This window comes from Oculina patagonica, chromosome 13 (genome assembly GCF_052425735.1).
Source record: "Oculina patagonica isolate OP01 chromosome 13, crgOcupat, whole genome shotgun sequence".
NCBI classification, from domain to species: Eukaryota; Metazoa; Cnidaria; class Anthozoa; order Scleractinia; family Oculinidae; genus Oculina; species Oculina patagonica.
In genome coordinates this window covers 3,993,065-4,008,301 of record NC_135770.1, presented here as the reverse complement: position 1 = coordinate 4,008,301, position 15,237 = coordinate 3,993,065, and the positions used below count along the sequence as shown (strand labels likewise).

The following is a 15,237-nucleotide window of genomic DNA, read 5'->3' as shown; positions in this document are numbered from 1 at the left end:
TCCCCAGTTGTCTATTTTGTTTTTATAAAGGTTGACAGTCGAGGGAGAAAAGTAAACGCATAGACACAAAGGGGATGATGGGAAGAAAATTAAAGGAGCTCATGCCCCGCACTTCCCAACCACAGCACTGACATAAAATTTAAGTGTCTGTCATCTACACGAGTTTTTGAACCATGCTGGAGTGATTCCAGATAGAAGCAAGGTTTTTAAACACAGCAACTACATTAGTACAAAGTGGCATTTTATTTAAATCAACTTCAGTACTTTAATTCTCTACACAATCATATGCGTCTTCAACACAGTAATCAAAGTATGTTGTCCGTTGACATTTCACAACTTTGTAACAAAGCTGTCCTGTGATGTTTCCAGGTAAATTTATTTTTTACTAACAATAATTTATTACTTATAGACCGATGTTAAGTTAATGGCTCAATTTATCACTGTTGCCAATGTTATAAAACTATACAAATGCAGTTCACACTCTGCAGATGTGTTTTAAAGGGACTGTCACCAGTTTCACTTCAAAAACTCAAGAGCCTAGAGACATGGAAACTAATTTTGTTAAAAATCATTATGCTAGTGTCCTTAAGCAATGAACAAGTGATATTTTTGTGATGCCATCAGAAACTTTAGATCTCAACTTGAAAAAGTCAGGCTGATTTTTTCACGTTTTGTCCTCGTGCACTGGAAAAACACCTAAAAATTATCGTGGCTCTGTTCTTCCTTCAACAACAATTTCTGCATCTTGATGTACTAAGTGCATTTCATGTACGAGAAGACCAATTCAACAATTTTAGTAAAAGCAGCAAAATCCCGTGAAAGTGTCCCTTTAATACAGTCGAAGCTCTCGTAAGCGGACACCCTCGGGACACAAAAAGTGTCCGTAACTGGAGCTGGCCGCTACAAGATGGTTCTCGTGCGGCCACTAGGGTGTGGGGGATATTGGCCGCTTACGGGAGATTGCCCACTAACAAAAACCGGACGGACGTGGATGACGACAAAACAAGTATGAATATGGTACTGTATTGTTCTGTGGCGGCGATGTGAAGTTCTTGTAAATAAGATGAAGAGGTTATAGATAGGATATTCTATGGGCTGTCCGCCGGGAGCTTAAAAACAAAGAAGAAAGTCTAGTCGAATGTCTGGTGTCCGCGGCCGCTTACGGGAATGTCCGCTTACGAGAATGTAAAAATACAGAGTTTGTATGGGAGTTAAAACAGGGTTTCCAACAAGGCGGCCGTAAGTGAGCTTCCGCTTACGAGAGTGTCCGTTAAGAGAGCTTCGACTGTACTATTTTTCACCACAGTAACTAGAACATTTTTGTTGCTCATACTGCCTCAATTACAGAGAAAAGTCATAAAGAAACCCCTCTCTACCTGTACATCAGCACAATTTAAAACTTATTACATTTTATACAATATTATTAACAGAAAAGCACATCACAATATGTATAATAATGTTCATATCCATAAAGATAATTTATGATATGTACATATGTATCAACAAATAATCATTTTTATCTTTTTTTCAGTGCATTTTCTTTTCAAATTTCTTTTCCTGCGTGTTGTAAACATACATTGAATCTGATGTAATGCTGATCTTTAGAATAAAATACCATTATTATTAAGACTTTCCAATGGCAGTATTTCACCAAATTATTATATTACTATTATAATTATTTCAATACATCTTACTTAATAAACAAAATAAACATAAATGTGAAATCAAGACCAAAATCATAAAAATAACAATAAAATTAAGAACTAATTCATACTAAACCCTAAATCTGATTGCATGCATGGTCATCAACAGGACTGCTTTAAGCACATACAGGCCAGTTTACATACTACTATGCCTGAGTAATTAGACAATACACATCAATTGCATGAACTGTAACTGGACAAACAAACTCTAATGGGTTTCTTTTCTCATGCAACTCTATAATAACTGAAATGTGTCTTCTTTTAAACAGTTAATTCTTTTCATTTCTTCACTAATTTTGTTATAGTGTGATTTATTGGTAACAGGACTTTATGTCATTCAAATTCAGTGAGTAATCATACTCGTGAACAACAAATCAGAGAGCACTACCCAGAGGTGAACGTGTGCTCAAAGAAACAATGTTGAAAATTTTTTTAACAATTTCATTTTTCACTTACCACTGAAAACAAAAAAATATTTAATCTCACATGCTATAAAATGCTGTACACAAAGGGTTGAGCTCATGTGCATTGTGAACAAATAAAATTATTTCAACTAGATATCAAAGGACAATTCCTTCTTTGTAAATCACTGTGATAAATAGATATACACAATAAGAAAATAATTTTAAATAATTATATTTTGGATGTTTAGTACAACTTTGGTATTAAACTAGCAGACCAAGACGATATGTGAAAGCAGTAAGCTAAAGAAACATTTGATATTCTCAATCAATATATTACATAAAAATTTTTAACTGTACATCTCATCATCTGAATTGAGAAGATTGTGAAGAAAATAGAAATATTTCACAAGATGCAATACTTTCTCTCCCAGCAGTCTTTGTAAAAATTAATTATAAAGTTGCTGGTTAACAGTTTTTACACATGCAATTTTGGATTTTGGAAAACAAACATAATTTCATACTCCTTGCTTCAAAATTTAAGCTTCCTTATGCTTCCAGGTCATTGTTTGGTTGTTAGCCACAATTTGTACAACATTGTGCATGTAGTCAACATCCACAACATAAGGGACCTTCAGATCAGAGTACGAGTACTAGATCAAGAACAACTTCCGAATTAAAATCCAGTTATGTTCCCTGGCGCCTTCCCTCCCTCCGTTGCTGACCAGTTGAAAAGGAGACAATTGGTACGAATTTGTGTGAGATGTGATACAGTCAACTCTCTCTAAAATGGACCCCGTCAGGACAGGCTCCAACTGTCCATCTTAAAGAGGTGTCTGTCTTATAGGGAGTTTAGTACTATTTCAAAAACGAGTGCGAGTGTTTCATCACGATTTCCAAACACGAGAAAACAGATGAAAGCACGAGGCCGCTTCGGCCGGTGCTTCATCTTTTTCGAGTGTTTGGAAATCGTGTGCGTCACGAGTTTGAAGACTTCTCAAAGAAACAATACAAAATTATGCAGTGTCGTATTTTTTCCCATTTTTCTTTAAAATGCCTTTATGTGTGATTTGTTGTATTCAGTCGGCATTCATTGTATTTGTGAGCTTTTGTTTTTAATATCCAATAGTTTCGGTTGCACAAATTTGTATTCTAAAAGCGTGTGAACTTGGGGATTTAATATCTGCGGGGGCGCCCCCGAAAACAATGAGGAAGAAAACTTTGCGTAGAGAGAGCAGTACCGAAGTCTACCAATAAAAAATAAGTGGGCATAGGGATTTTTGAGGATTGGCAACGGTGCGAAGTGTCAATGTTCCAATACTCGAGGTTGGTGGAGTTTTTAAAGAGTATGAATTGCACAATTCGCCGCTTACGTTAAGCCGCTAAGCCGTTAAGCCGTTAAGTTCAGCCGCTACCCGCTTAGTTCTCAATGTGGATATGGATACTATGCCTCTGTTTTGGCGCTAGAATGTACTGTAAACTTTAATTTCAATGACTTAGGCTTGTCATTGGATGTTTTTCCTGGTCATTGTTTATTAAAAATATGATTCTGTAAGCTGTGTTTGAGTAATATAGAATATCAGATTAAGAAAATTTTACAAAACGTGATGAAAACTAGTGATTCAATGGTGTTTCATTGAGTTTCCAACTCATCCACCTGACCCGAATGGGGCGCTCTGGTTGGCTTATAACGTCATGAATTATTAATGAGTTTGAGAAGTTACAGTAACATGACTGAAGAATGGCATTGACGGGACCAACACCAGGTGTTTGTCTTGTAGATGGTCCATCTTTTAAGGTGTCCAATAACAGAGAGCTGACTGTAACACAAAGCACAAGAACTGGGTTTGAAAAGTCGTACTGGTACTCATACTCAATGTCGTACTCACACTTTGATCTGAAGGTCCCTATTATTCACATCATGGTAGTTACATGTACAGGGGCATACCACCAAACCCAAAAGATTGAAAATTGTAAGCAAAAAAAGCCATACAAGAAGTGAAAAACAATGATGTGACGGTCTTGGCAGCCATCTTTACAGCTGACAGTGTAAATTGCCAGGAAAGACATGTATTTCATGGAACTGATTGCATGTTTACCTAGACCCACCAACATGGTTGCCCAAACTGTAACACATTTCATACAGTGTATTTTAATACTTAAATTAAGAGATTTTATGTAATATTAGCGTAAAAAGTCCAATAAGGATCACGAAGCCTGCAGTTTAGTTGACGACGATTCTATGTTCCAAGCAAGTATGCCCTTACCTGGAGAAAGAAAAAATTAATGTTTCGAGTCAGGAGAAACATGATCACACATTCTAAACACAGTTACATGCTACAGCCACCAAGATGCATTTTCACCATACTATCAAAAATGCTTTTCAAAAATTAATGAACTTTTGAAATGCTTTCAAAATTAAATTGGAGTCTTGAAAAATGTGAACAGGAAAAGGACACGCTGGTGTGTGGACACGAGACGTTTCAAAATGCTGAAGTCATTTTTGATTGTTCCAGAGTGGACTATTCAAAAGTATGCAGTTAAAAAGAAGCTGTACATCAGAGTACACGGATGAAAACAATACTACTGCAAGAAAATCATAATTTATCTAACCTCCGAGGGAAATGACAATTGGTTAAAAAAAAAACTGGGAGACAAGAAATCAGAGATAAAATTTCAACGTTGTTTGACTGAGTTAAGCAAATCCAAGGAAAATGACTGTTGGTTGGAGTTATCAGAAGGCTCAAGAAATTGGGATTCCACTTGGACAATAGAACTGCATTGTATAATTTTTTTAACTGGTCTTAACTGGTCTCAGGCGCGGATCTAGGTCACGGAAATCAGTCAACCTCTTGTCCTAATGTCTCAAAATACCCGGAAATGACAGTTTTGGAAGTCTATATCTAAAAATTTTCCTGCGGATTTTTACCCCCAGACCCCCAACAGGCTCACATCTTTGGTGCCTGTGTTAACAGAAAACGGTCACTATTTTCCCTGGATCCCTGCCTGGGTCTGGTCTTAAATAATGAAAATTTTGAGACTTCTGAAAATGCATTGTATTATGAACAAGGACTAACAACCATGCATTACATGTCAGATTAATTTATGAATCGAAGCGTGGCTATTTCTCACAGTTCCCATACCTCCATTAAATGCAGTTGAGAAAACACAATGACAAATGCCAGCTCAAGAGGACCAAAGTAGTTCAACATCTGCACCCAAACCTGAAATTGATTGAAATAAATATCAGCAGAGCTCTCTTCTAAGTTTTGATCTTCAGTGACGAGCTAGCTCGTGCTACATGTAAGTGTTTAGACAAGTCAGCAGGATTTCCTCCATGCTCACTTGTCCAATGAGCAAGGGCCCAGAAAAACCGTCTGCTGACTTAATTATGGAAAGTTACCGTAAAAACTCGTGTATAAGCAGCACCTTTTTGGGCTCAAAATAATGGGCTCAAAATCGTGGGTGCCTAGCCTGGGGTCAGAAAAAGCACTAAAAACCTTAAGTTAATAGACATTTTACATATTGAGAGGCAGTCGCCATAATTCCGTTCTGCTAATTTTCGGATCAGTAACACAATTGCCTTCAAACTTTGCCCACGAGTCTATCTTAATTCAAAAGTAAATGAAATCACCTTAGTTTTTGCAAATATCGAAAAATAATTTTTTTATGAATTTTTTTTCGATTGGACCGCGACTGGCCTATTTTTAGCAATGGCGACAAGTGAAAAATAGGAAAATTGTCGAGTTCACCGCTTCAAAATTATAAGATATTAGGAATTGTTTTACTTTTCCTGGATTAAATTGGACCTTTATTTATACAAAGCACACAATTTCGGTTCGTTTAAAAGAAACTTACAATACGAAATATTTTTTGTTTGCAGCCTACTTCGCCATAAACGCCAACAGCTCAAAAATGCACATTTTCAACTGGCCATTGCGCAAAAGTCCAACTACTTCCGCGTAATATTTGTATCCATACCAACTAAAAAGAAGTCAAAGAGCATAGAAATGTAAAAATATGTTGTGGTTTAAGCGAATTTTTAGCGCAGCCAGGCAGCAACTTTGCTGTTGTTGCGAGCATGTTTATTTACATTGACACAAGAAAGTCGCTCACGCGAAACGAATTTAGCATGAATAACACAATATTTCGCAAACGTCCTAGCTTAACAAAACTTTGAAATAACAGCTGACACAACAAAACATCATTTAAGACCCGAAAACCTCAACAGCTAGTCAAAAATATATATACTGTCGCCTACCTGCAAGACAACCGCACAAGGTCAAGTCCGCCATGCAATTAGATTTCGCATTCCTTTCTATTTTCGTCGAGCATAGTATTCGCAGAAAGTTTCGAATTAAAACCATTGCCCATAAAACACTTTGCACAAACATATATTCCGATAATATGAACAAATGAAGGAAAGAAGCGGGCAGCACAACCGAAGAAATTAACGTACCGAACACAAAACATCGGCTTGAACGCGAACGTTGATTGAAAGTTGTGTCACGAATCTAATCTAACCACGTTATGTGCCAACTGAAAAATCAATAATTGACTGTAAAAATTTTAAATATTGTTTTACACTGTCCGGGGCCTGATGTTGTGCTGTCTTTGTGTGTACCATTTTGGTGATTTTAATTGACGCCAAGCGTGCATTATTTACCTAGGTTGTTTTGATTTTCTGATTTCGACCACTTCCGGTATATCTTCCTATCTTGATGTTTTCATCTGTAAAATTTTTCGTTCACTTTTTAAATACAAAAAACTCACCTTAGTAAAATGATATATAGTTTCTGTTTAGTTGTAAACAAATATGTAAATGAAAAAGATATGCGGATGATCAGGAATGAAAAAAGCAAAAACAAAAAGAGGCCTATAAAAACCCGCCGCCATCCAGCACATGTCAATCATACTTTGTCTTGTTCTCGTGAAGTTTTCACATTTTCCAACAAAATGGAGGAGTTGTGCTTTCTGTCATACACTTCGAAGTACAAAGGTAGTTGTGGTAATTCAAGGGGAATAACCGAGCTCGTTCGCCTTGGAGATTGTAATGATTCCGTAGTCAGGCACGTAGCCTGGTTTTTGCCCGGGTAGGTTCGTTTTCTCTTAAAGCGGACCAAACAGTTGGACTGAACATTTGCTTAGTATTTTTTCTCTTTATTCACTTTAGCAGTGCACACAAAATGCCATCAGCGTCGATACAAAGCCAGCTTTAAAGAGCTGTAGACTAAAGAGCGCGCGGAAGGGAGAGTTCAGGGACTGGACTATATATCTGGTTAACTGGACCGCAAGGGCCGCCGTTTTCTAGGATCCAACAGTGGGTACGCTTCCATGGGGATTTTTTTTTACTTTATGGCGATTTTTCTTGTATTTTGGAAGCACATAAAGTCAAAGATTTCACAACAGAGGATTGCACTTTCACTTATTCCTATATAAACGAGCTTTTCTTTAACGCCACATAACATTGTACGTGTTTGCATTGGTCCGGAGCCAGTTTTCACTTGCGCGATGAGCCTTGATCTCATCGCGAAAGGGTAGAGATATGTGATCCGTTGCCAGTAAATATTGCCTTTCATTTAAACTTGAAAAAAGCTCCAGCCTGAACTGAAAAAATACGATGCTGAAAAATTTGTATGCCCTAGAGTACTAGCCTATATATATGCTGGCCAAGCCATTACCACCGTTACGCATCAGAGTTTATTGTCTACGGGGTGTAAGTGAGCTCAACAGCCTACTTTCGTTCGCGTCAAGGTGCACAGGGGTATCATAGTGGATGCATAGAAGAGCAAGGTTAGACAAGCGACTTTCCCCATCGATGCTCGCATTCAGTTGCTACAGCATGCAGATGTCGATGGCTTTAAAAATGAGACTTTTGCATAAGAGAAATAAATTTTAAGCGTTTTGCTTAAGCCTACCCTTCCGAATTCTCAGAACTTGTTGAAATTTGTTAAACGGGCTGAAATATATATTCAAATCAGTGGAATCAATATGAGATGCAGTTGTGATACGATCTGCCTTTGGTTCTAGTCTGAAAACTGGAAAAGAGGGGAATACAGGTGAAAGGTTTACTAGTTTATTATGTTATTTTTGTTGAAAATAAATTTACTCCTGAATACAAATAACGTCAGTGAAAATTCTTTTAAGCGGACAATATGCTGTATCATTCCGCAGACCGGACCTTTTCAATGGGGGGGGGGGGGAGGGGGTCGTCCGAACACCCCCCCAGCCTACGGGCCTGGTAGTTAACCACTAACTTTGTGCCATTCTTATAGATTCTATTTTAGTTTTCTTTTATCTCTTATTTTAGTGGAACATCTGTAAACTAGCTATTCTAAGCTAAGCATGTTTCCCACTTTAAATAAAGTAATGTATTGTCAGTATGGTATTGTGTTTGTCGCGGGAAATTTGACGGAACACGAACTTATTATGCCAGAGCCGGTGTTTTTGAATTGCCTCCATCAGAGGCAAGTAAAATGTTTATATGTCCTACGCATCGTCATTCACTTGGGGAATACTGGAAACAGCGCAGGCCATTCCAGTATCCAACCCACCGCGGTTGTAAGAAAGCCATCAAAAGCCTGACTCGTCCCCAGTCGTCTTTTGAGTCCGTCTTGAGTCGACTGCTGAACACGGAGGGAATCATGGGAAGGAAGAGAAGAAGCGAAGGAGACGACTGGCAGATCGTGAGTCGAAAAGTGTGTTGAAAAGTCGAAAAGTGTGCACTGGCCGTTTTTCGGATATATTTTTGGCTAGATACATTTAGGGTCCCTAATTTTCGTACCAAAGGAAATTTCAGAGGTAGTCTCTCGCCTTTCCTCCTTCCCATCATCCTTCGCGTCTTGCAATTTTCGCATAAGAGACGACTGGGGACGAGTCAGATCAAAAGCAGAGATGTTATAAATGGATCAGCAAAATTTTTAAATATTTTCTTGTTTACTTATTTATTACTATTATAATTTCACTTTCTTTTTTGTATTTTTATCTTAGTATCTTAGGTGATCTGCTTTAATATGGGGTCCTTGACTCTTTTGTAGTTCATCTTTTGGCCTTGTTTTTCTTAGCCTTAGCCTTAGCCATAAAATTGTAATAAATAAATGCTCGGATGGCAAAGGAGATTATGAAACTCCATGGAGTGGTTGTCCCGATTGGATCAGGTTGGTAAACCTAGTTCACATTACATTCATATAAACGTGACAGAGATTTTGTTTAATTGGCCTCTGTACTCGCACGCCTGAAGTCGCGTAAAAAAGAGACATTATACAGAACACTCAGTTTCAGTATTTTCTTGTTAAGGAACAATTTGCGCCACTCCGTAAACACAGCACATATCAAATAAACATTTTTAACCATTTCTGATGTAAATGGAGCTTAAACAACTACAAGCTACAGTGAAGTTTCCCTTCATGCGCGAGCGACCTAATCCCCCCCCCCCCTTCCCCCCCAACACACACACGTGCACACACACATACCGGAAGTGGTCGAAAACAGAAAATCAAAACAACCAACGTAGAAACTCTACGTAAATCATTCACGCTTAGCTTCAATATAAACTCACCAAAATGATTAAAATTTTTTTACAACTTAACAGAAACTATATATCATTTTACTAAAGTGAGTTTTTTGTATTTGAAAAGCGAACGAAAAATTTTACTGATGGAAACATCAAGAAAGGAAGATATACCGGAAGTGGTCGAAATCAGAAAATCAAAACAACCTAGGCAAATAATGCACGGTTGGCTTCAATTAAACTCACCAAAATGGTACACACGAAGACAGCACAACATCAGGCTCCGGACAGTGTGAAACAATATTTAAAATTTTGTACAGTCAATTATTGATTTCTTCAGTTGACACATAACGTGGTTAGATTAGATTGCGTGACACAACTTTCAATCAACGTTCGCGTTCAAGCCGATGTTTTGTGTTCGGTACGTTAATTTCTTCGGTTGTGCTGCCCGCTACTTTCCTTCATTTGTTCATATTATCGGAATCATATGGTTTGTGCAAAGTGTTTTATGGGCAATGGTTTTAATTCGAAACTTTCTGCGAATACTATGCTCGACGAAAACTAGAAAGGAATGCGAAATCTAATTGCATGGCGGACTTGACCTTGTGCGGTTGTCTTGCAGGTAGGCGACAGTATATATATTTTTGACTAGCTGTTGAGGTTTTCGGGTCTTAAATGATGTTTTGTTGTGTCAGCTGTTATTTCAAAGTTTTGTTAAGCTAGGACGTTTGCGAAATATTGTGTTATTCATGCTAAATTCGTTTCGCGTGAGCGACTTTCTTGTGTCAATGTAAATAAACATGCTCGCAACAACAGCAAAGTTGCTGCCTGGCTGCGCTAAAAATTCGCTTAAACCACAACATATTTTTACATTTCTATGCTCTTTGACTTCTTTTTAGTTGGTATGGATACAAATATTACGCGGAAGTAGTTGGACTTTTGCGCAATGGCCAGTTGAAAATGTGCATTTTTGAGCTGTTGGCGTTTATGGCGAAGTAGGCTGCAAACAAAAAATTATTTCGTATTGTAAGTTTCTTTTAAACGAACCGAAATTGTGTGCTTTGCATAAATAAAGGTTCAATTTAATCCAGGAAAAGTAAAACAATTCCTAATATCTAATAATTTTGAAGCGGTGAACTCGACAATTTTCCTATTTTTCACTTGTCGCCATTGCTAAAAATAGGCCAGTCGCGGTCCAATCGAAAAAAATTCATAAAAAAATTATTTTACGATATTTGCAAAAACTAAGGTGATTTAATTTGCTTTTGAATTAAGATAGACTCGTAGGCAAAGTTTGAAGGCAATTGTGTTACTGATCCGAAAATTAGCAGAACGGAATTATGGCGACTGCCTCTTGAAACCTGCTGTTGTCGATCATTGCTTTTGGAAAATGCCTTAGTCTCAAATTGTTCCTCAGCAGTTCTTTCAAACGATTTATTTGCACCTCGCTTGAGCAGCTAAACTCAAGCTGACAAGGAATCTCCATTCCTCCACAAAGCTGTCTATTTGAGTGTTAAACTTCCATTTAGTAACAAGTTTTTATGCACAAACAGCAAGAAATCGAACTTTCAGTGAACTTTTCCATGTTGTTTAGCGATCACAGATCAAACGTGACTCGACCCAGGCTTCTCTCTTTAGATGACTGTGTGGTTACTAAGCAATTGTTGGCTTTCCTTACTTTTAAGGGACTCGCGCTATATAGGGAAAACAACTGTCTAAATGCACGCGCAAAATGGCGTAAACAAACTGTAAAAGCGATGTACGCGCAAAATTACAAATTTATTGAAAAAACGCATCACGTTTGTTCTTCAGTTTGCTTGCGGTTAGTTCCACTCCGGTTTGCTTGCGGTTAGCTTTTATTTGTTAGTAAGGGCAGCACTTTTTTAAAAAATTGATAACTGTAGCACTAGCGTAGTACTAATTTTGTTTACGCCATTTTGCGCGTGCATTTAGACAGTTGTTTTCCCTATATAGCGCGAGTCCCTTAAAAGTAAGGAAAGCCAATTGTTTTGTATCGTTCAGGACGTTCTCAATGTGTTGTGCTCGTACTATTTTGATTCAAATTTCATCGTTTTCCACAATGGGCTTTAGCAATAAAGATAATATCTCGTCAAAAGAGCATCTTTATTGCAAAATATTGGGATTTCAATTGAAGAGAAGCTTGTAAAAGGTATTTTAAGAGTTGATTAATGTATTCAGCTCTCAGCAAATACACGGCATTAGCTTTCAATGGCCAAGCTTATCACCAACAAACAGCTTCTTTTTTACCTCAGCGCCCTTTTTAAGTTTTTATTTTCTCAAAATCAAGCTTCAAAGTTGGGGTTGCGGCTTATCTACGAGTGCAGCTTATACATGAGTCTTTACGGTAACTTAGGCAAACACGTAACTGCCCTGAGCAACCAACCAGCTCGTCTGAAGGGCAAGCTAAATTTCAAGCTGCATGTGATAACTGGAGCATGCTACTTACCCATAACTTGTCAAACAGGACTGCGAGGATCGTGAACTGCAGAAACGCATCAGCACTGGAAACTTTCCAAAGCCACATTACGGCCCATGTGCTGCGGTAACTCAACACTTCAGCCTGTAATTCCTGTTTCCAAAAAAAAAAAGACACAAACAAACATCAATGACCCAACTATGCTAGAGCCTTGATTTGACACACTAACATTCAAAAACAAACAACTATATTTTTATCCCCAGAATCGCCTGTCCCTCTAAGCTGGCAGAGCCTGGTGTCTCCAGAGCCACTTGTTCCTCACGCCCCAGGCTTTGCCAGCTAAAAGGGGCAGGGGACTCTGAGGACCAAAATGACGCATTAGAGAGATTTAGCATGATGTTATACGGCAAACAGCAAATGCGAGCTTGCCTTTTATTTTGTTACATTTTTATCAAATTCTAAAATTAATCGCCCATAAAAACAGGGGAAAAATCCCACATTCATGACAGACACAAAACTACTCATTTTCGCATACGAATGCCAAACGGCAGATGGCAGAAGTTGAATTTTTGCCGTTCGCGGGAAAAATAAACGTCATGTTTAAACCTCTCTACTATTTGCTAGGCTACAGCATCTGCCTAAAGTATGACAGCTAGCCTGTTAAATTAACACAATACAGAGCAACATATGCATATCTACAACGAACTGATGAAGATAATGACCCTATAAAGATAACGAACAAAACTAACTGCAATGATACCACACATTTCTTTTATCCCTGAAATGCGCCTAAATAAATAATAAAAAAAACAAAGAAATGAACATAGCCATAATTTTTATGTCTAAATTATAAAGACATTGGCTATATTTATCTACACTGAATGACAAGACACATTATACAGTCCTCTCAGATATCTGTTCGTGAACATCTAAAATTAGTGCATCAAGGCAAATTCAAGATGTTCTACAGGTAGATACTAGAGTTCAAAATCAACAAGAGCAGAGAGTTTCTTGTCATGTTCTTGGTGGTTTTGTTGCCACCTCAACGTAATAGACAGTGAACAAAGACAATAATTTGGTCTGTTTAGCACAACCTGCATTTACATGTATTCTAGACAATAGTCATATCAAATGTCATTCACAAATAATAGGTCTCCTTTACACAGGTATAAACACATCCCAGATGCAGTTACACCTGAGACGTAAGGCTTAAATTTATCTTTGGTTTAAAATTTTCCAAACCAGTTTAATTCTTATTCTTCATTGTCTCATATTCATAATCATAATCTGAAACAAAAGGAAACAAAAATCAAACAGGTTTGAAAAAAATTAAACCAAAGATAGTGTAAATTTAAACCACAACAAATACGTCTTCTTGAAAAAATAAGACCACTGACCAAACTTTCAAGCAAATTTTCAAAGCCAGTGAGTTCTTAGGGTTGCACTGTGTACATACTGAATTTTATACCCGTAGCCAATAGTTTAACTTCAAGAATTGCACTGATAGTTACAAGTGTATTCAGAAGGTTTACATTTTTTGCTGATCTATAAAAAAACAAATTTCACTTAAAACAAAATCTATCTTATGTTTCAAAGACCTATTGTAAAACGTTCTATTTTTATTTACCAGATAAAGCTTAAATATTAAGCTTATAATATTACTATGAGCTAAACAATTTGCAGCTAAGCTCAAACTTACCCTGGGAATATCTGGGTTAGGTGTCTCCAATAACTCAACATACGAGTGCAAATAATGATCCCAAAACCCGCTCCTGGCAATAATCTGTACAATAACAAGTAACATTTTAATATTTACTGAACGCCGGCTAACGTGGACGTATCTCTCTTCTTCTTCGTTATGAAAACACACCGCCTTTCTTCCCGATTCTAGTTCGTCATGAGGCTTTGTCCTAATTCGCTTCCACGGTGGATATCGATTTAGAAATACCGCACAAGCTCCACCGACTAAAAGACCTCCACACATATCGGCGAAAGCGTCAACAAGATAGCCCATTGAACCCCAAACTGACATAAAGTTGCCTTTCATATTTTGTTGAGCACGAAATACAACACCGTCTAATATGTCAAGCTGACAACGAAGTTCGTAGAGGAGAACTCCCAGCCTTCGGATGCCGAGGGAGCCCGAAATAAAGCATTTCGCAGCCAGGATGGCAAGAAACAGATGAATTCCACTTATTAGATTGGGAGTAACGCCAGGAACGGCGTGCAAGCCGGTATTCTCGTTAAAAAATTGCATCCATGGTAGGTTTACGTAATGATCCGTATGGTCCTGCATGCGTAGTTTTATGGATTTCACAGGGAACATCATATTTTCCGCCATGGACGAATTGTAGAATGAACCATGCTCTGCAAGTTCATCGAAAAAGCTAAGGTCCATCCACACAAAAAACGTTACCAGCGCGAAAACAAAGTAAAAACCACAGCTTTCTTCACAACCGGCCATGATGTCGTGTTCAAAGTCGTACCCAACTTGAACAGCTTTTAAATCTGCCTTGGCTGGCGACAAAGTCGGCTTGTGGTGCCGTAATGCCGTTTTGAAAAGACGCAGAACTTTCTCAATCCATAATGATCGTTAACAACGCTGCCTTTCAAGTTATTTTTACAAGAAAACGATCAAACCTCCATTTCTTTTCAGAATTTCTTTGGCTTTGAGAACCACGTGATCAATTTTCTTCCATATTAGGAGGTCTCAATTAGCAAAGTGCTTTGATTTTCACCTTTCAAGGCGACTCCAGGCGAGAATTCTTTTTGGTTGATCCGCTTTCTTGTTTGAAATGTTAAAAAAGACTTCTTCAGCGCAGCGAGAATAGAATGGTTCTTTGTAAAGACAATCGTTACAAAAGATTATAAACTCTGCGCAATGACTACTCCGAACAATACCTCAAATCATGCCACATTCCATATATGGACTTCCGGTCCAAAGGACTCCTCGCTTCGTGAAAGTGAATAAAACATGAGCCGAGAAAGATAAACAGATTAACAAGATACAAACAAGCTAACAGATGAACTAATACAAAATGGGGGATTAAAAGTGCTTTAATATTGTAGATTTTTCTATTTATAGGCGTTAACGCATCGCTCGCAAAGAAAAAGCGCATAATTCATCGAATGTGAAAAAATCAGTCGACATCACGCCACTTTTCTTTCGCTCGGTCACTGCAGGGA

At 37.8% G+C, this 15,237-nt stretch overlaps 1 protein-coding gene across 1 annotated transcript; it reads right to left on the bottom strand.

Annotated features, from left to right (window-relative positions):
• Positions 1 to 3,740: 3,740 nt before the first annotated feature.
• On the bottom strand, positions 3,741 to 15,086 carry LOC144635939 (ceramide phosphoethanolamine synthase-like). The gene is made up of 4 exons (XM_078495065.1): positions 13,751 to 15,086; positions 12,082 to 12,204; positions 5,248 to 5,328; positions 3,741 to 4,371 (listed from the first exon to the last, which is right to left on the bottom strand). Exons 1-4 carry the CDS (start codon positions 14,513 to 14,515, stop codon positions 4,345 to 4,347), a joined length of 996 nt encoding a protein of 331 aa, XP_078351191.1. The 5' UTR covers positions 14,516 to 15,086; the 3' UTR covers positions 3,741 to 4,344.
• Positions 15,087 to 15,237: the final 151 nt, after the last annotated feature.

What these genes read in the sequence shown, in the direction of transcription:
- LOC144635939 (XM_078495065.1), bottom strand. Translation starts at nt 14,515, where the DNA reads ATGGCCGGTTGTGAAGAAAGCTGTGGTTTTTACTTTGTTTTCGCGCTG. An exon ending in TCCTGTTTGACAAGTTATGG is followed by an intron (nt 5,329 to 12,081) that starts GTAAGTAGCATG and finishes AATCAATTTCAG; the next exon opens with GTTTGGGTGCAGATGTTGAA. An exon ending in CTCAACTGCATTTAATGGAG is followed by an intron (nt 4,372 to 5,247) that starts GTATGGGAACTG and finishes TTCTTTCTCCAG; the next exon opens with GTAAGGGCATACTTGCTTGG.